Genomic DNA, 22,204 nt, shown 5'->3' on the forward strand with positions numbered 1-22,204 from the left:
TTGGGTAGGATTATGAGCGGCGGCGCTCATAGTCCTACAAGATGTAGGATTGCGAGCGCTACTGCTCGCAATCGGAGGCATGTTGCTAGGATTGCGAGCAGTGCTGCTCGCAATCCTAGACTTTGCTCGGATTGCGAGCGCGCTGGTAGTAGTCGTAGGCGTCACCAGTCACCTTGGGAGCGGAGCTGCTCTTAGTCCTAGAAGATGTAGGATTGCGAGCGTGGGTGCTAGCAATCGCACAGAGATGCTACGATTGCGAGGAGTGCTGCTCACAATCCTTCGACTTCTAGGATTGAGAGCGAGGCTGCTCTCAATCCTTCCGGTCTAGAAAAGAAGGTTCACCTGGAGTGACACTATGGATTTCGGGTGACACAGGTTGACCGTGCTCGAACAGGGGTCAGCGGCGGCGGCGGGAGGGAGGGATTTTCCCGACCTTGTTCCGACTCTGGTCCGACCCTGATCCGACCGTGTTCGAGGTGTTACTGATCCGAGACCTGAGAGGTCTGTACTCGTACTCGAGTAGAGAGGTCGGATCAGGGTCGGAAAGGGTCAGAGTCCTACCAGCATTGCACATGCGCGCTGTGCCCAGGTCTATGCTCGCCAGCGTCCTCTTCGCTGCTGTCCGGCCGCCACGCGCCCTCTTCTCCGCGTCGCTCCTGCGGCCACGCGCTTTCGCCGCGCCGCTCGCGTGCGCCACGGCACAGGCGGAAGCGCTCCTCGGCCCGCGGCTCCGGAAATGGCTGGGTAGCTCGCTCGAGGCCGAGCGGCGCAAGCAGATCGCGCTCGCCAAGGAGGCGGAGGCGGCGCGCAGCGCTGAGCGGCTCGCCGAGTGGGCCACTCTCGTCGTTGCCAACTTGTGGCAGATCGACGACCGCGCGACGTCCGCTGTCGTCGAGGACTGGAACAATGGCGGCGCAAAGGTGAAGCTCAGCTTTGCTGGCGGCCAGGGCACGCCGCGGGAGCAGGCGGACGCGGCGTTTGCCAAGGCGCGCCGCTTGCGCCGCGGCTCGGCCGTTGTCGCCGAGCTGATTCGGCAGAGCGAGGCCGTGGAGGCGCGGCTGCAGGGCTGGCAGGCGCGGCTGGCCGACGGCGGCGGCGGCGCAGAGGACGAGGAGCTCTTCGCGCTTCGTGCCGAGGTGCTCAAGGAGGCGAAGAAGCTCAAGCTCAAGGTCTCCGGCCTAGAGGGGGCGGCGGCGGCGGCGGGCGGCAGACTCCCTCGCGGCAAGAGGAGCGCGACGCAGCCGGCGCCGCTCGCTCCGTCCCAGACGTCGGGCTGGGGCGGCCGCGAGTTTGTCTCGCCGGCGGGTGTGCCAATCCTGGTGGGGCGCAACCGCAAGGAGAATGAGCAGCTCTCGCTTCGCGTGGCGCGCGAGCCGGACGTGTGGATGCACGTGCGAGGCGTCCCGGGGGCGCACGTGCTGCTGCAGATGTCGCGCGTGAAGGGCAAGGCGCCGCCGGCGGAGGCGTGCCTCCAGATGGCGGCGGACCTGGCCGCCTTCTACTCCGAGGCGCGGGACGAGAGGAAGGCGCTCGTGACGTACGCGAGCCCGCGCCACGTCACCAAGCCCAACGGCGCGCCGCTCGGGGCGGTCAAGCTGCGCGAGGAGGGAGGGACGATCGTCGGGCGGCCAGTCGACTCGGAGCTGATCCCGCCCGAGGTGCTGGGCGCCAGGGAGGCAGAGAGGTTCGGCGGAAAGGGCTAAGACGGGTAGGCGCCGCGGGGCGGAAATTGCCCTCCTCTGGAGAGACGACAGACAACGTATGTCACATTTAATCCGATCGTATGTCGCGTCCAGTATACACAGTCGGTACTGTATATCGTGAAAAGATATCGTCGAGGTGTGCGGGATGGACGGGAAGGGGACGGAAGAGGTTCCGTTTGCTTATATTATAACTTATAATTCATTTTAGAACGCGGGAGAAAGCGCAGGCCGTGACCCGCGTCAGAGAAGACACACACACGGACTCAGTCGCCCTCACCGGCCGCGCACGACGGAGCCGATCCCGAGCATGAAGGCCATGAAGCCCGCCGCGCCGCCAACCTGCGATCGAGGCGGCATGCGACCCACCTACAGACCACCGGTGGCTTGGAGGAGAGCGTGGTGTGGCGGACTGGCAGTCACGCTCTACCAAGTCGCCTGGAGCATACTGTGCATCACAACGCCGCCGGCACCCATGCACGCGCCCATGCCTGCACTGAGAAGCAGCGTCTTGAGCGCCATCTGTGCAGCCGCCTGCAAGCGGCCTCCTGGATCGCTCGCGCGCCTCGAACAGAAAAAGAATTTTCGTCCCCCCAAGACGACGGCTTCCCTTGGGGTTGCTGTTTCTCCTTCTTTCTTTTCCTTAGAACAGAAAGAGAATTTAAGGACGTTAGTCCCGGAAAGAAAAAGAACCCATTCAACTAGTTTGTTCTTCCTCGACACCAGTCCATACGTACCGTCATACAGCGTGGCGCGTGCTCCGCAGCAGGCCTGGCCTCGACTCAGCTCTCAGGCGCTGCGGCTGCGGCGGTGGCGTCGGCTGCGGCGCCGTCCTCGGGCGGCGCAAAGTTCCAGAAACGGATCGTGCCGTCGTCGCCGGCGGAGGCGTAGGCCTTGCCGTCGGGGGTGAAGCGGACGCCTGCCGGAGGGGGGTGCGGGAGGCGTCTCCCAAGCGTGTCTCGGAGGTGGTGACTCGCCCGCTAGTCGGCTGGGAGCGAGCGAGAGGCGACTGGCGGCCGCACCGTAGACGGGGCCGTGGTGGCCCTTGTTGCACGCGAGCTCCTCGCCCGTCTCAAAGTCGTGCTGGTAGACCCAAAAGTTGCCACCGCCCGCCACGAAGGCCTTGCGGTTCGGGTGCAGCGAAGCCGAGTTGACGCCGTACCCGTTCGCCGCGATTACGCCCAGCGAGAAGCGCTTGAGGCACTGCCACGACGTCAGGTCCCAAAACGACACCTCGGTGCCAGCCGCGACCGTCATGATCCGCCCGTCCGCCGTCAGCTCCACCTACACGAGGCAGCCGCGCGGCGTCTCGGGATGGGCACCCGCAGGCGTCCCCGCCCCCGACCGCCGCCCCGCCGAGTTGACGGAGCCGCTGAACTCGATCTCGCGCTGCGTGCTGCCGGTGCGGAGGTCCCACAAGCGCATCGTCTTGTCCTCGCCCGCGGAGAGCAGCGTCTGCCGGTCGCCGATGAAGTGGCACACCTAGAGGAGGTCGAGGAGGGCTCCCGCTCTCCTCCCCGAGGCCTCGGGCCGGGCGGCGAGGGCAAAAGACACCTTGACGCAGGCGGTGTGCCCCTGCAGCAGGAGTGGGTCGGCGGGCGCAGCCTCGCCGAGCTCGAAGAGGCGCAGGTGCTTCTCCTTGCCGCCCGTCACGAAGCGCGTCGAGTCGGGCGCCCAGCCGGCGCACCTCACGACGTGCTTGTGCTGCAGAGTGTAGAGCTCGTCACCCGTCAGCGCGTCCCACACCTTTGCTGAGAAGTCGGCCGAGCAGGTGACGGCGTGCGTCGCCGGCGGGTTGAGCGCCGCCCCCCATACCGCGCCCTTGTGCCCTTCCAGCGTCCCGATCCAGTCACCCGTCTCTCCCGAGCGGATCATCGCTGTCTTGTCGTGGCACGCGGAGATGAGAAAGACGCCGTCCTCGGTCTCGCGCGAGAACTCGATGCCCGCTACCGGCCGAGAGTGGCCGGGGCAGATGAGCGGCCCCTGCTCCTGCGGCATATTTCCCTCGCTTGCGCTTTAGGCGCTTGCCTCCGGCCTCTCACCCAGGCCTTGCGCCAAAACGCTGCTGGGTTCCGACCTTTGCGCGGTGAGGGCGGCGTCATAGGTAGGGTAGGTCTGCGCCCTCCCGTCGGGGTTTTCCCTCTTTTCACGCCGGAATTTCCACAGCATAAAAAGAAATTTTCCGAAACGATCACGATGTCAACCCTCCCCAAGTGAGGTTGTAGCTTGTAGGTATATTGTTGGCAAATCAAGACACAGAGCTCACACAGTGAGGTGATCTGGTGCTTGTTTGTAGGGCTTGAGAGTGGCCTGCCATGTCACAGGAAGGACTATGGTTGCAGGAGAGTACCACCGGCCATCACTTAGTTGGTATGTAAAAAGAAAGAAAAAAGCCAGGGGAGGGATGGATGGGAGGACGGCACGCCGCCACCACACAGGGATTTTAAACCCCCCACGCGCCCCCGGGCCCGGCGCCGTGACAGCAGGGAAGAGCGGCCGCAGATCCCGAACAGGTTGAGTGCAGCGCCGGATACCGCGGCGGCAGCATCGCTGGGGCCTGCTGAAGCCGCTGTCGATGCAATGCGAGCCTAACGAGAAGCGAGGCTCTTGTGCACATGAAAAGGGCCGTCAGGCCGCGTCCGGCTTGAGGCAGCCGCCTCAGCACCCATACTGGCCAGTGCCGTGCACTTGCGGTCCATCTCGTCGGTCATGGCGACTACGATGGCCGGGCGGGGGGCACTTGAGCGTCACGCTCAAGCGGCAGTCCGGCAGTCCTACCGCCTGCGTGCGCGCGATTGGTGGCGTGCGACCGGTGCGCAGGGCTAGCCGGTCGGGTGGTCAATGATATTCTCGCCTGCGGCGAGCAGAAGCGCAAGCACGCGCGAGAGCGAGCTGGTTATCAGTGGCCGTGGGCGGGCGCGCCATAAAGCGGCTTTGAGCGAAACCGGTGAGAGTACCCGACGTGTTTGGGAGCGGTGCAGTTCATATGAAACTGCGCACCGCTCCCGTGCACCGCTCCCGTGCGCAATTAGGACTTTAGGAGCGGGCGGCGGGGGTGGGCCAGGTGGCGTGCTCCCTCTAATGGGGGTGGCGTTCCCACGGGGGCTGCCTTCCCACTACCTGGCCTTCCTAGGATGTCGCCCTAAGGCTAGCTTTCAGGGGTGGGGGGTATGGTCCCTCGGCCCCGCCGACTACTGCCTCCGAGCCCGCAGCGCCGTGCGGGTGCCGCGCCCGCGCCCGCCGCTCGCCCCTGGCGATTGCCAACTTCGTTCGCCGCCGCCGCGCTCACGCGCTCTAGTGACTAGTCTCTAGTGTCAGACGAGCACCGGTGGCAGCACTGGCGTGGCGGCGGCATCCGCGCGTATCTAGTGTGCGTGTCGGTGTCTGCATCCTCCCAGAGCCTACAAGTAAGTAGCAGTAAGGCGGCGCGGCGGTGGGGAGATATGGTCCTGTCGGCTGGACGGCTGGATGGAGGCCTGGTCTGTCAGAGATGGGGGGGCAGGGTGGTCTGGAGGAGGGTTGGCCGATGCTACCATACCTTACCCCCCAAAATGTCCAAATCCTGGCGTATGGGTTTGCTAAGACAAAAAGATTTGTGCCAGAGAGAGGGGACTCCCTGGGACCCTGTTGTTGTTGTCCCTGTCGTGTGGGTGGGTGAACCTAGGGGTGAACCCTGCCCAGCCCCTCTCCGTATCGCGTAGGTTGCGCTCCGGCTCTCCCTCCGTTTCTTCGATCGCGCGTTCCGCGTTCCCCTGTGCCCCTGTCCCTGTGCCTGATCGTCCTGGTTACGTCCTTGCCAAGATCCTTGCTCTGCAAGTTAGGGACCCAGTGTTTTCCTCGTTTGGCGTGTCCGTTTTCTTTCCTGGAGGAAAGAGCGTATTGCAATAAGTCGGAAGGCACACTGACTGGACTCTGGGTGAGTCTCACTCAGCAAGGTGTCTGACTGAACGAACGAACGTGTGAGACGTCCTAGCTAGGTGCTAGGAGACGTCTCTCCAACCAACCAAGAACGCCTGGCACAACGCGCAGATCTGGACTGGCGCTAGCACGACGAAAAAGAAAGAAAGAAAACGGAGAACCCAAGGGAGGGATGGGAGGACGGCACGCCGCCACCACACAGGGATTTTAAGGAGAGGGGTGTGGTGCGCTAGCCGTCGCCCACCCTTGGGCGTCCTAGCACGACGAACGTCAGCACACCACCACGCAAGAATCTTCTCTGCTTTAGTTCACCCTCTATCTATGCAAACCCGGCGGTCGCAAGTTTTGAGAGCGCCGGGCCCCTGCAACAATCGCGACGTAGGCGAGCGCCGCGCGCGAGAGAGACGGCGAGGTCTGAGGAGGTAAGCACACGTGTTTGCTCATTCTGCCCGGCTAGAGAGACCTCTCGGCGCCATGGCAAATCGAGGGCTTCCACTCCTGCTCGTCCTCCAGATCGTCCATTCTGCGGCGGCGACAGCGGCCGCCCCCGGCCACAAGCGGCTCGGTACCGTGCTAAATCACGGCCCAGCGGCAGCGCCGCCGTCATCATCGTCTCCCTTTGCCAGCGCGAATGCGGCGAGCGCCGCCGAGTCTGCGCCCGCCGCATCCAACGCGGTGACCGCCAATGCACCGGAGGCGCCCATCTTTGCGTATGCCGCGTTTGACAAGGTTGGTGCGACGACATTCCGCACGATCCTGAGCGCACGCGAGCGCCTCCACAACCGCTCGTACCTCTGCGACCCGTGGTTCGCCCGCCACCGAGGCGGCTGCCGAGACGTGCCGGGAGAGGTGTCGCAGCTAGAGCACCCGCGCCGCTAGCAAAGAGCTCTCAGAGAGCCCTCGCCACGTGAGGCCCGCCGGGACGACTCGCTCCGTCCCCAGCCGTGCCAGCCGTCCGGAGCCTTACACGCCACAGGCGGTGGTGAACGTCGGCGCCGACCGCGGCTTCGACTTTTGCGAGCGGCAGGGCCGGCCGTGCAGGTACTTTACGCTGCTGCGCCACCCACTCGAGCGCATCCGCTCTGCGCACGCCTACTTTTGCGTCGCCTGCTCGGAGCACCACCGGCAGTGCGGCGGGCACGACGTGCATCAGTGGGGCGGGCGGCTCTCCTGCCCCAACATGAGCCTCGCCGCTTACGCGCGCACCGTCGGCTCGGTCTACACGCGCGCCTTCGCGCCCAAGGAGCCGTCAGAGCGGGCAGAGGAGAAGCTGGAGACGGTCCACGCCGAGATCGCCTCGCTCACGCGGCTCGATGCAGCGACCGTGCGCGAGATTGTCCGGACGAGCTGCCACAACCGGCGCGACGGGGGCGTGCCGCGAGGCGCAGGACGATGGGCCCGCTCCTGACCTTGGGACGGCGCCCTGAGCAGGCGCGACGAGGCGTACCGGGCCCTCGACCAATTCCAGGAGGGAACCGGCCCCTTTGTGCAGGCGACGGCGCTCACCAACGCGCGGAGCAAGGAGCGGCTCCGCCGCATCGACGCTGCGGAGAGGTGCGGTCAAGCGCATACCCCTGCAGCAGGCCCGGCCCTGGCCTGCGCCCCCGAGTTCACCCCGCCCCGCCCCAGGTACCTCAAGAGCATCTGCACGCTCGTGCTGGAGCCGGCCGAGCCGCCGCGGCCGACGATCGTGCAGCAGCTGGCGCGTTGGATGGGCGACCCGCTCTTTGAGAGCAAAATCTCGCTGGTGCAGCGGGGGAGGGCCTCGCACGCCGAGCGGCAGGCGCGCGAGGCGCCGCAGTCCGTGTCGGACGCGCTGATGGAGGACATCGAGCTGTACCGCCGCATGAAGCACTGGGCGGACCGCGGCGAGGCGTGCACCGAGGGACGAGGAGGGGGCGCGCGCCGAGTACCGGGCCCGTGACTGACGCCGTATATAGCATAGCTAACGGAGGCTTGCCCTCAGCCAGGGTTGGGGACGGTGGGTGAGTACGATCGTGGTGGAATGGCGGGCGACTCGCTCGGAAGTTTCACCTCTAAACGAGTGGTGCGCTCTGCTCCCCCCGGCCTCTAACAGGCGCCTCCCGACGCGCGACGCGCCGACGCCGACGGGGACGCCACCACCCTCCGCCCCAGCGCCAGCCTCGCCCACAGAGGCGCCAGGGGAATGTAACGGTCTCAAAGGCGCGAGGCCCTAAAAGCTCTCGGCGCCGAGGAACCACAACACAAATCTGCCTACAAAAAAAGAAAGATAGATAGAAAGAAAACAGACAACCCAAGGGAGGGATGGGAGGACGGCACGCCGCCACCACACAGGGATTTTAAGGAGAGGTGTGTGGTGCGCTATCCGTCGCCCACCCTAGGGAGTCTGCCTCTTCCTATCTCTCTTCGCAGTCTCTCGCTGATTCTCGCTGCAACCTTCATGCCACCACGCGGTCGTCCCACCCTCGTCGTTCTCTCCCTTGTCACTTCCTCCTCCGTCGCGTTGTTCTCTTCTGCCCCGTCCTGCGACGCCGCCGCCTGCCGGTCCCTTGTTCTCGCGGCTTCTTTCGCCTGTCGGCGCTACAAAAAAAGAGAAAGGCAGCTCGATTCCCATGATTTCTTTTACGTGGTGTCCCGATAGCGCCATCGACGGCACACTAGACACGGCTCCCCCGGACAGGTGGTGTGCAGCGCACGACCCGCTCCACCTAGCGCCATCTCGTGCCGGCACCACTCCTCAACCATGGCTCGCGAGCCTAAGCAGCGCCGCAGCCGCTTCATCGTATGTGCCACCCTCTTCTCCGCGGTGATGGCGCTGCACGTGCTGCTGTCAGTCTTTGTGGGCATGTCCGAGACCTCGTCCCGCAGCCGGAGGACCAAGGGCTACCTGCGCGGCGGCATCCCGCTCCCGCTCATCGAGGACGTCGACCCGGGCTTCGGAGGCGCCGCCTCTGCAGACGACCAGGCGGCGGTGCTCGAGGAGTCGCTCGCGCTGAGCGAGGAGGTGGCCGCCGTTCTCGCGAGCGGCGACGCGGCCAACTCTCGGAACCAAAGCGACTCTACGGCGGCGCCTCCGGACGCCACCAAGCTGCGCGCCCACGAGGCGCGCGAAGAGGCGCTCGCCGGCAAGGAGAAGGCAGAGGCCGCCTCGGACGCCGCCGACTCTGCCGGCCTAGAGGCGGACGCCGCGGCGCTGCACGCGTCGTGCGGCGACGGCGGCCCCTTCCCGTGCCACGAGCGCGGCTGCCCGCGCTCGAGCGTGACGTGCAAGGACCTCGTCCTCTCCTGCGAGAAGACCTTCGACAAGGTGTTTGACAAGCCGCCCACCCGCGCCCTTGCGCACTTTGCCGTGGGCGAGATCTGCCCGCGCACCTGCCGCCGCTGCGGCTCCTTCAACGTGTCGCGGGAGGAGGTGCTGCGGAGCCAGGCGGCCGCCGGCCCCGTCGGGCAGATGGTGAGTGCGCTCGACAACTGCACCGCCGGCGCGAGCGACGAGTGCGCCGGCGGCCGGGGCGTGTGGGGCCGCATCTGGGAGCTGGCGCCGCCCGTCGGAGAGAACACGGCCTACCGCCCGCCGCACGACCTCGCCGGCTACAAGGCGCTCACCGACGGCACCTCCCACTCGGACCTGCCGCCGCGCGACGAGAAGGGCTGCCTCCGCTACTTCCGCGTCGGAGACCGCGGCGACATGCGCGGGACGGCGCGGCCGGCCGGGCTGCCTCAGCAGAGGCCTGTGGACTCGTCCGTGACGCGTCCGTGACAAGTGCCAGGTGCGGCCGATGCTGCGCGAGCTGGGCATGTGCGAGTCCAAGGAGGAGGTCGGCTTCACCTTCCTCTGGTCGCGGCCGTGGGAGAAGATCGAGGCCTTCTTCCGGCCAAAGAAGATCACGCCCGGATCGATCGTCAACTCGATCGCCGGCCTGCCGCAGCAGGTGGGGCAGAAGACGTCGCTCGCGCGGCTGCACGTGGCGTGCATGACGCGCGCGGGGTACGATCCGCTCGATGTGATCCCGAAGCGCGGCCCTTTCTGCCGCTTCACGTCGCGCGCTTTCGCGGTGCGCAAGATGGGCTCGAAGCTGCAGCTGCCGTACCGCCGCTTCCGCGAGTACAACGTGCAGCTCAACGAGGAGGAGCCCGAGGAGCACCGGATCTGGATCCTCAAGCCGCAGGGGGGCTTCAACCAGGTCGGCATCCACATGTACTCCCTCGCCACCGCCGACATCGCGAGCGACAGCGCCACCGCCGCGTGGCTCATGCAGCGCGTGCCCGAGGGGACGTGGGTGCTGCAAGAGTACCTGATGAACCCGATGACCTACCAGGGGCACAAGTTTGACCTGCGCGTCTGGGCGAGCCCCCTCCCCTCGCGCCGACGCCGCCCCTGCGCACCCCTCCCCCACCCCGCCGCCCGCCTCGCCCTCGAGCGCGCCTCGCCTCGAGCTCCGGTGTCTGAGCGCCTCGCCTGCGGCGCAGGCGCTCGTCACGTCGCTCGACCCTCTCCGCGTCTACCTCCTCGGCACCGGCATCCCGAAGGTGTCGCAGTGGAACTACTCAAAGGCGGTCGAGGACGTCAAGGAGCCGTGCATCCACGTCCTGATGCCCGGCACCAACGAGTGCTTCCAAAACAAGCGCGCCAACGTCCTCACGCCGTACCCCACGCGCACAAACACGCAAGAGTGGTTCGACAAGGCTCGCCTCCGGCGCACGCCGCGGGCTCTCCGCCCTGTGCGCCGCCCGCCCACGCCCGCCCGGGTGCGCCACTAGGTCATCCCGAGCGGCAGGGACTTTTGGACGCAGCGGGCGTGGCCGTCGGTCGAGTGGCGCGTCGTCGAGCTGCTCGTGCTCGCGCGGGACGCCATCCTGCACGTCGATCACCAGCTCAAGCGGAACGGGCTGCGGTACAAGCGCGTCTTCTTCCTCTCGCCCGACATCCTGATCGACCAGCACGGCCAGGCGACCATGGTCGAGGTGAACGTCAACGGCTACATGATCGGCAACCTGCACAAGTCCTTCTTCCCGCTGCACGAGGAGCAGCGCGCCGTCTTCCGCCTGATGGGCGGCAACGGCTTCCCCAAGCAGCACAAGTACGCCGCGGCGCTCGAGCAGCAGACGGCGGCCTTCTGCAAGCGCAGAAAGGCAAAGTGCACGCCGGCGGCCGAGCGCGAGATCTGGGAGATGGTGCACGAGGACATGCATTGCGCCATGGCGTGGTGCCGCCTCTCCCTCCCTCCCGGCGCTTGCGAGCGTTGCCGCGGGCTGAGCGCCTCGGTGCGCTGCGCTCGCAGGTACCGCATCTTCCCGACGGGGGAGGACCGGCCTCACACCGCCCGCCTCAAGGGCTCGCCCAGCTACCAGCGCTCCTTCACCTTCCTCGACGGCGCTCGACGGGGTCGCGCAGCTCGGCGCCGCCCGCAGCGTCTCCGACCGTCACCTCGCTCTCCTGTAGGGGTCATGTTTGACTGGCTGCAGCACGGCTGGGCGCCGCTGCACCAACTCGACCAGAATCGCTCAGTGGTCGTCGCACAGACACCGCCGAGCGCGGATTTGCCGCCGCCGAAGGCAAGGGCTAAACCGCGCCAGCAGAAGCCCGCCAGCGCCGCCAAGATCCCCGAGGCGCACTTGAACACGATGCACCGGATGCCGGCGGGGTTGGCGCCCGCGGGCGGTGACGCGAGCGCGGACGATGAGCTGGCGGTGCTGCGCGCGCGCATTGCTGAGCTGGAGAGAAAAGGGCAGGCTGAGGCGGGCCGGGGACGATGATTATTTATTGGAGTCTCAATGTCGGGTTGTCAGACGACTCAGCGGCTGTTGTTCTTCGCACAGCACCAACTGTCGGCTTTTTATATGGATTATGGTACGTCAGTTTCTGGAGGGCGGATTTTCTGACGCCAGCGAGGACAAAAAAATCCCTAAGAAGCAAGATCGTGGCAGGGCGGGTATCCTTGATTCCGCTTTCTCCCGCGCCAGCGCGCCCAGTGTCGTGCGAGGAAGCTTTATCGCGTACTTGTAATTCTCCCGCGAAACAAAAAGCGACGGAATCTTGAATCTGAAAAGCAGCGCGCGTCCAACCCACGCACGGCGTGGTGTATGTCGACGCCGTGCAGCAGTAGCAAAGGGCAAGGCGACCCATACGCGGAGCTGAGAGCACTGCACTTGCAGATCGCGGAGCTGCTGACTCGCCTACCCTCTGCAGCTGAAGACCGCCGCGTTCCTGTTGGACATCGAGATCGTAGTTCGGTAGCCTCCAGTGCCGGTGCCGGCTTGCAACGTCATCAACGGCCCACCTTATCTTTGCCACCTCCACGTGTCGCGAGGCCAAGCGCGGAGTACCTTCGCAGTGTCAGGGGAATCCCACGCGCACGCCGCGGCGAGGCAGTGGCACGCACGGAGGTCGAGCTGACAGCAACTCGGGACATCGCGGCAGGAAGGCGTGGGCGCAGCGGTGCGAACGGCGGCAATGGCGGCGACGAAGGTGGCGGCGGCGAGGGCGAGCCAGTAGTACTCGAGAACCCGATCGAGGATCTCGGGCCGACGTGGCTGCTTGCGCGGTGCAGCGCTTGCGCCTGCATGTGCTGCGTAGACTGCGTTTGGATTGACATCCTCTGGTCTTCGATTTCTGGAGTCCCTCGCACTTGGCGGGAGCCTCTGGAACAGCCGTGATGAGCACTCCTATAGGCTTGTCGCCCTCGGCCTCGCCAATGTTTGTTGGTTTGCCGCCTTCACCGCTGCAGACGTCCGCCATTCTTCTCTAGCGGTCGGGGCGCTACTTGCTTTCTAGTCCTGATCCCGTCGCGCTCCTCGTGGTCGACGCAGGTGGTCAACTTTCACCGCCACGTGCCGGGAGACCCATACTGGCAGGCGGTCCGTGTCAACGAAAATCTCGGGCTCGAGCAGCTCCAGGTTAGCGGCCACCGCGCGCATCCGCCACGATCCACACGCCATCCACCAGCGAACGCACCCCCGACCCCCACAGGAGCAGTTGCCGCCCGACTCTTGGTCGGCTCCGTATCTGGGACGGCAGCTGGAGGAGCAGCCGTTCGCCTCGGGCGAGCCCAAGGCGCAGTACCCAGCTGTCATCCCATCCGAGGAGGCCCCGGCCTTGTTTCCAGAGCCCTGGCCGGCGACTGCAACCTTCAGCGTATTCGCTACTCAGAGTAGCGAGCAGTGGCGGGCGGGTCCAAGGGTACAGTACCCGGCTGTCATCCCATCCGAGGATGCCCCAGCCTACTTCCCGGAGCCCCGGCCAGCTGTTCCATCGGAGGGCTTCATTCAGGTAGAAGGCGCCGTTCAGGAGCGAGAGCCGCGGGTTTTGTTGGAGGAGGTCTCGCCGGTCCCCATACTCGAACCCTCGCCGGAGCCGTCGCCTGCGCCGGACCAGTGCCTGGAGCCGGACCTTCCCAACCCCATCGACATAATGGCGGCCGCGGTCGCCGCCAGCCTCTCCGGAGTCGTTGCTTTCTACCGCGTCGCTGTGCTCTTTGCCTATTCGTAGCGGCCGAGTAGATGCAGGAGAGAGGCCCTACGACACAGCCTCGTTCGATGGCTGCTTGGGCGAGGCTCACCCACGACGCGTGCCCTGCAGGGGCCTCACATCTCTCGTGACTGGCGAGTGGACGACGTCTATGGTCTCGGCCCTCGCCGTCTATCTCATCCTCATCCTTTTTTGGGCGCTCCACCCACACCACCCATGCCGACGATGGGGACGCCTCGGCGCACTCCCGGCTCAAAAGTGAATAGGCGAACCTCCATCTGCTCTGCTGGACAATAAACCCGTATCACGCCGCCACGCCGTCCCTCGCCCAAGAGAACGTGATCGACCTCCACGGCTGCGAGGAGCCGGGGCCCATCTACCAGGTGATCCTGATCGGCTACTTTCAGGCCGTCTTCGACTCGCTGCTCATCGGCACCGGCCTCGGTTTTGCCGAGCGGCTCCCGATCACGTGGGAGGCGTCCATCGTCTACTTTCTTCAGGTCCTCCTCCTCACCTTTCTGGGAAACTACTTTCTTCTCGGTTCCATGGCCCTCTCCGCCTTTAGCAAGGGCGCCGAGGCGACGCTTGACGACGCGGGAGAGGCGCAGAGAGGGCGTGCCGTCACCTGGTGGTCTGTGAGTAGGTGGTGATCGACGCTGTGACCGAGTCGTACGAAGCGGCCGCCGTGAACTCCAACAACGCGGCGTGGGCGTTTTGGGAGGGCGGCGGCGGCGGCGGAGAGGGCGCCGGAGCGGATGGGCTGGCCCGCGGCCGCGGCATGAGGCTTGGCCGGCCTCCCACTGCCTCGAAGATGACGCAGACGTGCTATGATCCTCGGCCGCCCGCGGAGAGGAGAGCGGGCGAAGCCCGCGGTGTGGAGCAGGCGCAGTCGACGAGGCGGGCGGAGGCTGGGAGGGAGCGAGGGAGCGGCAGCCTCAAGAGAGAGGCGAAGCACCTGATGTAGGGCGTTCGAGATCCCTCCATCCCTTGTGGGGCGCGTAGGTTGGGTGTGAGTTTTTCTGAACGTCGGCCGGGAGATACGAGCCCTCCTCGCACTTGGATTGCGATGTGGTGCCCCGGCACAACGAGCGTGTGTGAGAGAGTGAGGGGATGGTGTCGCCCGGTCGGCGCGGCTCTCGCGAGAGTTGTGGAGATGGATCGCGCCGCGAAACACAAAGTCGCCTCGCCTAAATTATTTTTCCGTTCTTATTTCCCTCGCACACAACACAAAGGTGTTAGATTTCTTTGCTATTGAAACGGTACGCACGCGCAACGACGCTTACCATCCCTGGCGTACTGAAACAGGTTATGCGCGTCTGGCGGTGGTTCGAATCTTCCACACGTGAGCCGAAGCGTGAACGCGTTGAGGGCCTTGAGGTCTGAAGCTCACCCGTTGAGGAAGCGAGGAACTGCTCGACCCACCCGGATCGTGCTGAACAAGCTCCTCTTGTAGCTCGATCGGTCACACCACCATCACCGCCGACGAGCGACGTCTCCCTGTCAGATGATGGAGAGGGGGCGACACTGCTTCCGGAACGTGCACCTCGATCCTGTACCGTGTTTGTTATGACCCCCCCCAATGAGCACGCCAGTGAGGGAGGGCGAGACGATCGAGGGGTCCCGTACCATGCGGAATCGACCTTAGTGCAACACTGGGCGTGTTTCTTAAATTTCCCAACGTAACAACTTCATGAGGAAGATGAGGACCGGCGCCCAGTTGTCGAGCGCCCTTGCCGGCCGCTTCCTGTCCCGCCGCTGCTACATCTCTGGAGGGTGGCAGGCGGCCGCGCTCCAGCGTGTGCACTGGGGTGCTGCGGCCTCAGCGCTCGCCGAGGAGGTGGCCGCACTCGGTGCTTCCCGAGCGTTCATCATCGCTTCGCAGGCGGCCACGGCCACTCACGTCTGGCCCAGCTGCTCACCACTACTCCCGGCCCTCCTCGCCAATAGACGCTGCGAAGCCGCACCTGACAGTCGCCAGCGACTGGCAACCGCTCACCCCTACTCCCGGCACTCCTCGCCAACAGACGCTGCGAAGCGGCACCGACGAGATTGCCAAGTGCGAGGCTGCGCTCGGCGCCAACCACGCAGGCACCTGGAGCGGCATGCGCGGTGAGTGTAGTGATGTAGCGATGGTGAGGGTCTCTGGTGACCCTATACAGCCGTGATCCGTCTCCTGACAGGTCACACCCCGCGAGAGGACGTCCTCTCCGCCGCCGCCGCGGCCAGGGAGGCAGGCGCCGACCTGCTCGTCTCCATCGGAGGAGGCTCGGTCACCGACGGTACCAAGGCGGTCAACCTCTGCCTCGACCGAGACGTGCGCACCGTGGCCGGGCTCGACCGCTACGTGGGCCAGGACGTGTTTGGGCCCGACGAGTATGCGATGGGCGGCGGCGTGCGGCACGTCGCCGTGCCAACCACGCTCAGCGCCGGCGAGTTCACGCGGATTGTGGGCGTGACCAACAAGGCGACGGAGCACAAGGAGCTCTTTGCCCATACGCAGATCCAGCCCTGCTCGGTCATCTTTGACCCCGAGCTCAGCCTGCACACGCCCGAGTGGCTGTGGCTTTCGACGGGCATCCGCTCGGTGGACCACGCCACCGAGGCGCTCTGCAGCATCAACGCCAACCCATACAGCTCCTCTGTCGCCGCGGCGGCGCTGCGGCTCCTCGCCGCCGCCCTCCCCAAGACCAAGGCCAACCCGCGCGACCTCCAGGCGCGGCTCGAGTGCCAGATCGGCTGCTGGCAGGCGGTCTCGACGGTGATGATGGGAGTGCACTACGGCGCGTCGCACGCCATCGGCCACGTGCTCGGCGGGACGGCGGACGTGCCTCACGGCTACACGAGCTGCATCAACCTGCCGTACGTGCTGCAGTACAACGCAGAGGCGATCCCCGGCCAGTGCAGGGCGGTGGCCGATGCCCTCGGCGCGGGGCCGGGCGAGACGGCGGCTGAGGCGATGGACGCGCTGATTCGCGGCCTCGGCATGCCGCGCACGCTCTCGGACGTCGACTTTCCGGAGGGTCGCTTCGAGCAGGTGTGCGAGCTCTCGATGAAGGACCCGTGGACGCTTACGAACCCGCGGCCGATCACCTCCCCGGACGACGTGCGGGTCATCCTCGAGATGGCGAGGGACGGCGTGCCGAACTCGAGCCGCATGGCGCAGTTGCGCGGCTAACTAGGGGCGGGGGTAGAAGGAGCCAGCGTGTCGCCGCGCACATAGGAGCGCGGGCAGAAAGCGCGGAGGATGGTGCAGCGTTGTGGCTAGCTTTGTTGCCCGGGTGTGAATAGTGCGTGTGTGTTGTGGTCATGACAGTGCGGAGTCCATGTCGTCCATGTTGGAGAGAATCTGAGAGACGTGCATGTTGTGAGATGTGTTTGCTGTTCGCGGAGCGCGCGTGGTTTGCAGCGCCGCAGCTTCGACGTAGCGGGGGAAACGGAAATCGCGGGGAGGCCGGACACTATATAGGCCGGACAGAGCGTATATAGAGAGAGAAAAGACCGGTGGACGAGACCGCTGGCGCGTCGCGCTGCGCGCTCCTCCCGTGACCCGCCGTGTGAGGTGTGTGTACGCCACGGCCCGCGGGCCCGCCCCCCCATATGCAGCCCCTCCGCTCTGTTTTTTGTAGTCTACGTAATACGGCCCACGTCTGGCCGGCGGGACGAGCGGCGAGGGTCTTTGCCTCGCGCGCGCTATCCGCTTTCCTACCCGGTACCCGCGCCGCGACACCCACGCGCCCCGGCTTTGCTCGGTAGAAGGCTGCGCAAGCTCCGTCTCCTCCTCACGCGCCGCCGCTGCTCGCCACCAGCCCCTTCCACTTGGAGACCAAACCCCGCGCCTGCGCCTCGAGCGCCGGGTGCGCCTATTCACAGTGCCAGACGTGGAGCAGAAGCGCCGCGCTGACGCCGTTCTTCCGATCGCGCCTTCTTGATCGCGCTGACCGCCTTGCCCGCCCCCGTCGACGAGAGAAGCCCTATGCTCATCGGCGCGCCCGAGAGGCCGTCGAGCGCAGCGGCGACCGCCGTCTCGTCTGCAGCCTCGCTCGCCGCCCGCAGCTGCTCCACCAGCGACTGCACCTCGCTCGCCGCCGTGTCGGGCGTGCCGCCAGACGCGGAAGGCGCGGCGGAGGGCGCGGCGGCGGAGGGCGCGGCGGCGGAGGGCGCGGCGGCGGAGGGCGCGGCGGAGGGCGCGGCGGACGGCGAATCGGCGAGCTTCTTGAGCCGCTTCGGCTTTGGGTCCTGCGGCGGCTTTGGGTCCGGCGCCTCTTTGGCCGCCTTGGCCGCCTCCTTGCCGCGCTCCTTGCCGCGCTCCTTGCCGCTCTCCTTGCCGCTGTCCTTGCCGCTCTGCTCGCGCGGCGGCCGCTTGGTCGCCTCGCCGTGCTTGGCGAGGTACTTCTGCACGCGGCCGCGCGCCGCCTCGAGCTCCTCCTGGATGGCGGCCGCCTCCTTGCGCTCGATGCCCTCGAGCTGGTCGATCTGCGCGAGGAGAGCGCTGTCGTCCGCCTCCTGCGCGGCCGCCCGCTTGGCGCCGAGCTTGGAGAGGGTCTTGATGTTCTTGGCCTCTCGCCGCTTCGCCTCCTCGAGCTTGCCGTTCGCCTGACCGCTAGGGCGCCGCTCTCAGCCAAGTCCCGCAGAGATCCCCCCCCCCCCCCCCCCTCTCCGGCCACCAGCCGCGCGCCTTCTCGAGCTTGGCCTTGATCGCCTCGATCGCAGCGACCTCCTCCTTGCTGCGCCGGCGCGGCGCCGAACGCGAGCGGCCGCTCTGGCCACGCTTCTCGGCGCGCTCCTTGGCCCGCGCCTGCGCCACCGTGTCGCCGTGCTCCTCGTTGTACACCTTGAGCTCTGCCTCGAAGCGAACCTACCGGCAGCCAGCGTGAAGGGGTGTGGCGCCCGCCCCGAGAAGCGCCCGACCGGCCGCCTCACGCCGCGCCTTCTCCGCCGCAGCCTTGTCGGCCCACGACGCCTTCTCCTCGTCGCCCATCGCCCGCCAGCGCTCGCCCAGCGCCTTGCCGAGCTCCGCGACGGAGGCGCCGCCGAGCTCCTCTCGCACCTCGGGCCTATATCCGGCGCTCGAGCCGGTCTCACCCGCGGGCCCGTCCCTCCCCCTCTCCCCTCTGCGGGCCGCGCCTCGTCGCTTGCGAGAAGAGCATGTACGCGGAGAGCGCCTACGGGGCGGCCCCGGCCAGGCTGGGTGCGACGGCCCGCGACCCGACGGCGGTGGGCCGTGCTCGCGGCGCCGGCTTGGGCTCGCCCTCCGCGCGTCGCTTGCGCGCCGGCGCCGTGCCGCCCCCCGCGCCGCCGCTGCGCCGCCGCTTCTTTGGCGCGGGACGCTTCTGGCTGATGACGCCGTACTCCTCCTCGCCCTCATCCTCGCCCTCGCCCGCGTCAAAGTCTTCGTCTGCGGCGGCGTCCGCTTCGCCCGCGTCCCCGCCCTCCTCGTCGTCGTCGTCGTCGTCGTCGTCGCCCTCGTCGCCCTCGTCGCCGCCCTCCTCCCCGCCGCCCTCCTCCTCCTCCTCCTCCTGCGCCGGCTCCCGCAGCGCCGCCTCCGCCCGGCCCACCGCCGACAGGTAGCCCTCGCGCAGCTTGGAGCCCGTCGACTGCGACGGCGCCTCGCGCCAGCCCTTGCCGCACCCGACCTCCCAGCTCTCGAGCGCGGCGGCGGGGCACACGAGCAGGTCGTCCGAGAAGAAGAACTTGACGAGCCACGCCTCGCCGCCCGCGTCGCGCTCTTTTCGCACCTGCCGCTCCAGCGCCGAGCCTTGCCTCGGCTTCACCACCCGCCCCGGCCAGTAAGGGTAGCCGGACATCTTGGCCCAGACGACCTGCCCGAGCGCGAAGCTCACGGCGGCCTTGCGCTCTTCGGTGATGCGCGCCATAGCCTCGTCGACGGCGGTGCCAATGTACTTTTTGAAGGGCTTGAGCGGCGCGTCGGAGCCCGCCGGCAGCAGCTCGGCCTCGAGCATGCGCAAGACGATCTTGATGGTGATGGTCTCCCAGCTCTCGCGACGCAGCAGCCGGTCGATGGCCGCCTCGACGACCTCGTCCGTCAGCGGCTCGGGCCATGCGATGTCCTCTGGCATTGCTGCGTCCGGAGAGAGGCTGCCGAATGTGGGGTGCACGCGCAAGAAATACAGCGCCACGTCCCCCTTCATTGCAGGGCGACATGACGCGTGAGGGAGACGCGTGAGGGAGAGAGAGACGTAACGAGTGTCGCCGTGCACGTTTTCTCATTTTCACCCACGGCTGCTAGTCTCGTCTCCCACGGCTGCTAGTCTGTCTTCATACAGAGCCACCGCACAACCACACACACGTATGGCGGCCTTCTCTCTCTCCGACGTCCGCTTCGCGTACGCGACCACCTCTCCCGCCGTGCTGTCCAACGTCACGCTCGAGGTCGCGCCGCGCTCGCGCGTCGTGCTCGTGGGAGCCAACGGCGCCGGCAAGTCGACGCTGCTGCGTCTAGTCGCGGGCCGTCGCCGTGCGAGCGGCGGTTCCGCGCGCACGCTGGGCGGCGACGCCTTTGAGTGCACCACCAACGCGCTCCGCGTCAACCTCGTCACCGCCGACTGGGAGTCGGACCTCACGCTGCCCGTCTCCCGGCTCGTCGCTGGCGCCGTGAGGGCGAGCGGCGCCTCGGTGCCGCGCGTCTCGCGTCTGATCGAGGCGCTCGGAGTGGAGGAGCTGCTGGAGAAGGAGCTCCACTCCCTCTCGGACGGGCAGCAGCGCCGCGTGCAGCTCTTCTGCAAGCTGCTGCCCGAGCGTGATCTCGTGCTGCTCGACGAGGCACGCCCAGAGAGACGAGAGAGACGCCTGCGAGAGAGAGGGCGTGTTTTGCCACGCCCCGCGAGCCTCCCACGCTCCACCCCCAGGCGACCAACTCGCTCGACGTCCTCTCCCGCGCCGCGCTGCTCTCCTTCCTGCGCGAGGAGAGCGAGGGTCGAGGTGTGGGCCCGCCTCGGCCAAGAGGCGCGCGTGCTGGAGGCCTGCTCTTGCAGCGCTTTCTTCCCGCCCCGCCGCTCAGGCGCGACGGTCGTCTTCGCGACGCACATCTTTGACGGCTTGGACGGCTGGGCCACGGATCTCGTCCATCTCGACGGCGGCATGCTGCTTCGCCACTTGCCAGCCGCCTCTCTCGCCCGCGCCTCGCTGCACGCCACGGTCTCGTCCTGGCTGCTCGAGCACGCAAAGGCGCGGAGCCAGACCAACCTCGCCGTTGCTCCACGCCTCGCACGTACCCGCCTCCCGCCCCCCTTCCCTCCTCCAGGAGCGGCGCCGTGCGGGTGACGCCGCGGGAAGGCGCACCACAGACGACCTCGCGCGCAGCCTCGTCGCGGCCGCCACGGCGGCCGTCAGCGAGGCGCACGCGGCGGCGGAGTGGTCTGCCGCGCTGAAGCGCTCTCGCCCCGCGCCGGCAGAGGATGCTGCGGTGGGGCCAATCGCTAGCGTGACTGTCGGAGGTGGCGGAGGCGGCGACGGCGGCGGCGACGGCGGCGGCGGCGGCGGCGGTGACGGCGGCGTCCCTCTGCCGCTGGGGTGGAAGAACCGGGTCGCCACGCTCAGCGAGGGCGGCTTTGGCAGCCACACGTGGGGCGGGTCTGGCGAGGGTGGCGCTGGAGAAGGCGGGGCGGGCGAGGGAGCAGACGGCGCGAGAGAAGGGCCGCCGGACCCTCCTGCTCTGCCGCCGGCGTCGCCGCCGCCGAGCAAGCCGGCGCTGCCGGACCCGCCGCCGCCACCAGCCTCCTCAGTGCGCGAGGCGTCGACCAAGGCGGCGTCTGCGATGCAACCCAAGGCGCCCCCGATGCCCGCCGCCGCCCAGCGTATCGCGCCCGTCCTCCAGGGGGCGCTCGGCGCGCTGAGTGCGCGAGTGGGCACTTGCTCCGCCGCCGTGGGCATCGGCGACGCGGCGGCGGCGGCGGCGGCCGCTGCCGAGATTGCAAGCATTTGGAAGCAGGCGCAGCAGGCACTACAGATGTTTGAGGCCGCTTGCGGCGCCCCTGTTGTTTGCACGTCTCGGGGCGGGGCGGGGGCCATGGCGGGGTCGGGTGGCGGTGGAGGCGGCAGCGGAGGAGGGCTGCCTGCCGGGTGGGGCGAGCGGCATAACACACTGCCAGAGGCTGAGCTAGTTCGGCGTGGCGCGATCCTTGCCGAGGAGGCGCCAGGGGGGGCGGTTTGAGAAGGGTGGGGGGGGGGATTACATGCTACGTGTAGCATGTTCATGCAGGCCGGTCGCTCCCCCACTGAGGTTGGGCAGTACGGGGTGTGGAGGGTGAGTTGAACAAGGGGTTGTGCGCCGGGCCCTCCTGCTCGGCTCCAGCCCCTGTTGATAGGTCCAGGTGATAGTCCTAGATGGGCAATGCATACGCCTCACTGGGCCTTAGATCGCCCGACCGCGTCCCGGTGCTCTGCCGTCGGATTTGTGACTCCGCCGCACCGCGCCGCGGCCGGGGGCCCTCCGGAGGCCGAGGATGGCCGTGACGGACCGGGACGAGCTCTGGGAGGTTCAGTGTCCGTGTATATATTGTAGAGACCAACCATGTCCACAATACCTTGACTGAGAGCTAAGCCAGGGGAGGCGATGCCGGGGCCGTACAGCAGCTTGATGCATGCCACCGAAGGGGCGCTGTCGAGGTTCGCCGAGCGCGGCGAAATCGGGGGACGCCGTCACCGACGAGCGCGTGGTGGTATTCACTCCGGACAAAGACGGCCGCACGCACACGAGCTGCGGCCGTGCGGCCGTCTTAGCGGCGAGGCGCGGGACCGTCTGTGGCGAAGTGGGTCGCGTCCCCCGATTTTGTTCAACCCAGCATCCACACCCTTTAGTACTTAGCCCAGTCGAACACCCCCCAAACAAATAAATTCCCCCTTCGAGCTGAGAGGTTTGGGATTTCGCTCCCGCGCAAAAGTGTCATCAACGATGGTGCCAACGGCCGAAAAAGCGCCAGTGAGCAAGGACGATGGAGGTGCGTCTTTCCCATGCTCGCGGTCGCGCGCCCCCCTGGGGTGGAGTTAGGGTTGTGTGGGGTGGAGTTAGGGTTGTGTGGGGTGGAGTTAGGGTTAGGGTTAGGGTTAGGGTTAGGGTTAGGGTTAGGGTTAGGGTTAGGGTCAGGGTTAGGGTTAGGGTTAGGGTTAGGGTTAGGGT

The 22,204-nt window shown here is 67.0% G+C and overlaps 7 protein-coding genes across 7 annotated transcripts; 6 read left to right on the forward strand and 1 right to left on the reverse strand.

Annotated features, from left to right (window-relative positions):
• Positions 1-572: 572 nt before the first annotated feature.
• On the forward strand, positions 573-1,703 carry EMIHUDRAFT_216979 (hypothetical protein; the record flags this gene model as incomplete). The annotated part of the gene is made up of 2 exons (XM_005761483.1): positions 573-1,169; positions 1,242-1,703. The coding sequence occupies 2 exons, from the start codon at positions 573-575 to the stop codon at positions 1,701-1,703; spliced, it is 1,059 nt and encodes a 352-aa protein (XP_005761540.1).
• A 697-nt stretch (positions 1,704-2,400) lies between these two features.
• EMIHUDRAFT_428205 (hypothetical protein) lies at positions 2,401-3,762 on the reverse strand. Its single transcript, XM_005761484.1, has 4 exons — positions 3,255-3,762; positions 3,057-3,182; positions 2,723-2,984; positions 2,401-2,619 (listed from the first exon to the last, which is right to left on the reverse strand). Exons 1-4 carry the CDS (start codon positions 3,696-3,698, stop codon positions 2,483-2,485), a joined length of 969 nt encoding a protein of 322 aa, XP_005761541.1. The 5' UTR covers positions 3,699-3,762; the 3' UTR covers positions 2,401-2,482.
• A 2,330-nt stretch (positions 3,763-6,092) lies between these two features.
• Positions 6,093-7,791, forward strand: EMIHUDRAFT_216982 (hypothetical protein; the record flags this gene model as incomplete). The annotated part of the gene is made up of 6 exons (XM_005761485.1): positions 6,093-6,424; positions 6,498-6,525; positions 6,595-6,990; positions 7,060-7,172; positions 7,248-7,527; positions 7,696-7,791. 6 exons carry the CDS (start codon positions 6,093-6,095, stop codon positions 7,789-7,791), a joined length of 1,245 nt encoding a protein of 414 aa, XP_005761542.1.
• A 1,852-nt stretch (positions 7,792-9,643) lies between these two features.
• On the forward strand, positions 9,644-11,487 carry EMIHUDRAFT_438199 (hypothetical protein). The gene is made up of 5 exons (XM_005761486.1): positions 9,644-9,946; positions 10,071-10,286; positions 10,362-10,807; positions 10,883-10,974; positions 11,044-11,487. The coding sequence occupies exons 1-5, from the start codon at positions 9,665-9,667 to the stop codon at positions 11,355-11,357; spliced, it is 1,350 nt and encodes a 449-aa protein (XP_005761543.1). The 5' UTR covers positions 9,644-9,664; the 3' UTR covers positions 11,358-11,487.
• A 677-nt stretch (positions 11,488-12,164) lies between these two features.
• Positions 12,165-14,032, forward strand: EMIHUDRAFT_216984 (hypothetical protein; the record flags this gene model as incomplete). Its single annotated transcript, XM_005761487.1, has 7 exons — positions 12,165-12,202; positions 12,273-12,330; positions 12,411-12,497; positions 12,571-13,085; positions 13,180-13,222; positions 13,335-13,568; positions 13,712-14,032. The coding sequence occupies 7 exons, from the start codon at positions 12,165-12,167 to the stop codon at positions 14,030-14,032; spliced, it is 1,296 nt and encodes a 431-aa protein (XP_005761544.1).
• Positions 14,033-14,758: 726 nt separating this feature from the next.
• Positions 14,759-16,243, forward strand: EMIHUDRAFT_216985 (hypothetical protein; the record flags this gene model as incomplete). Its single annotated transcript, XM_005761488.1, has 3 exons — positions 14,759-14,968; positions 15,093-15,177; positions 15,249-16,243. 3 exons carry the CDS (start codon positions 14,759-14,761, stop codon positions 16,241-16,243), a joined length of 1,290 nt encoding a protein of 429 aa, XP_005761545.1.
• A 3,134-nt stretch (positions 16,244-19,377) lies between these two features.
• EMIHUDRAFT_216987 (hypothetical protein) lies at positions 19,378-21,042 on the forward strand (the record flags this gene model as incomplete). The annotated part of the gene is made up of 6 exons (XM_005761489.1): positions 19,378-19,833; positions 19,935-20,007; positions 20,087-20,223; positions 20,330-20,491; positions 20,819-20,921; positions 21,017-21,042. 6 exons carry the CDS (start codon positions 19,378-19,380, stop codon positions 21,040-21,042), a joined length of 957 nt encoding a protein of 318 aa, XP_005761546.1.
• Between the last annotated feature and the right edge of the window lie 1,162 nt (positions 21,043-22,204).

The sequence above is a fragment of the Emiliania huxleyi genome (genome assembly GCF_000372725.1).
Source record: "Emiliania huxleyi CCMP1516 unplaced genomic scaffold EMIHUscaffold_71, whole genome shotgun sequence".
Lineage (NCBI taxonomy): Eukaryota > Haptophyta > Isochrysidales > Noelaerhabdaceae > Emiliania > Emiliania huxleyi.

Excerpts from the sequence above, each read along its gene's own strand:
- EMIHUDRAFT_438199 (XM_005761486.1), top strand. The coding sequence starts at position 9,665 with ATGGGCTCGAAGCTGCAGCTGCCGTACCGCCGCTTCCGCGAGTACAAC. Across the intron at positions 9,947-10,070 it reads AGTTTGACCTGCGCGTCTGG|GCGCTCGTCACGTCGCTCGA; the intron begins GCGAGCCCCCTC and ends CCTGCGGCGCAG. Across the intron at positions 10,287-10,361 it reads CGCAAGAGTGGTTCGACAAG|GTCATCCCGAGCGGCAGGGA; the intron begins GCTCGCCTCCGG and ends GTGCGCCACTAG.
- EMIHUDRAFT_428205 (XM_005761484.1), bottom strand. The coding sequence starts at position 3,698 with ATGCCGCAGGAGCAGGGGCCGCTCATCTGCCCCGGCCACTCTCGGCCG. Across the intron at positions 3,183-3,254 it reads GGCACACCGCCTGCGTCAAG|GTGTGCCACTTCATCGGCGA; the intron begins GTGTCTTTTGCC and ends GACCTCCTCTAG. Across the intron at positions 2,985-3,056 it reads TCAGCGGCTCCGTCAACTCG|GTGGAGCTGACGGCGGACGG; the intron begins GCGGGGCGGCGG and ends TGCCTCGTGTAG.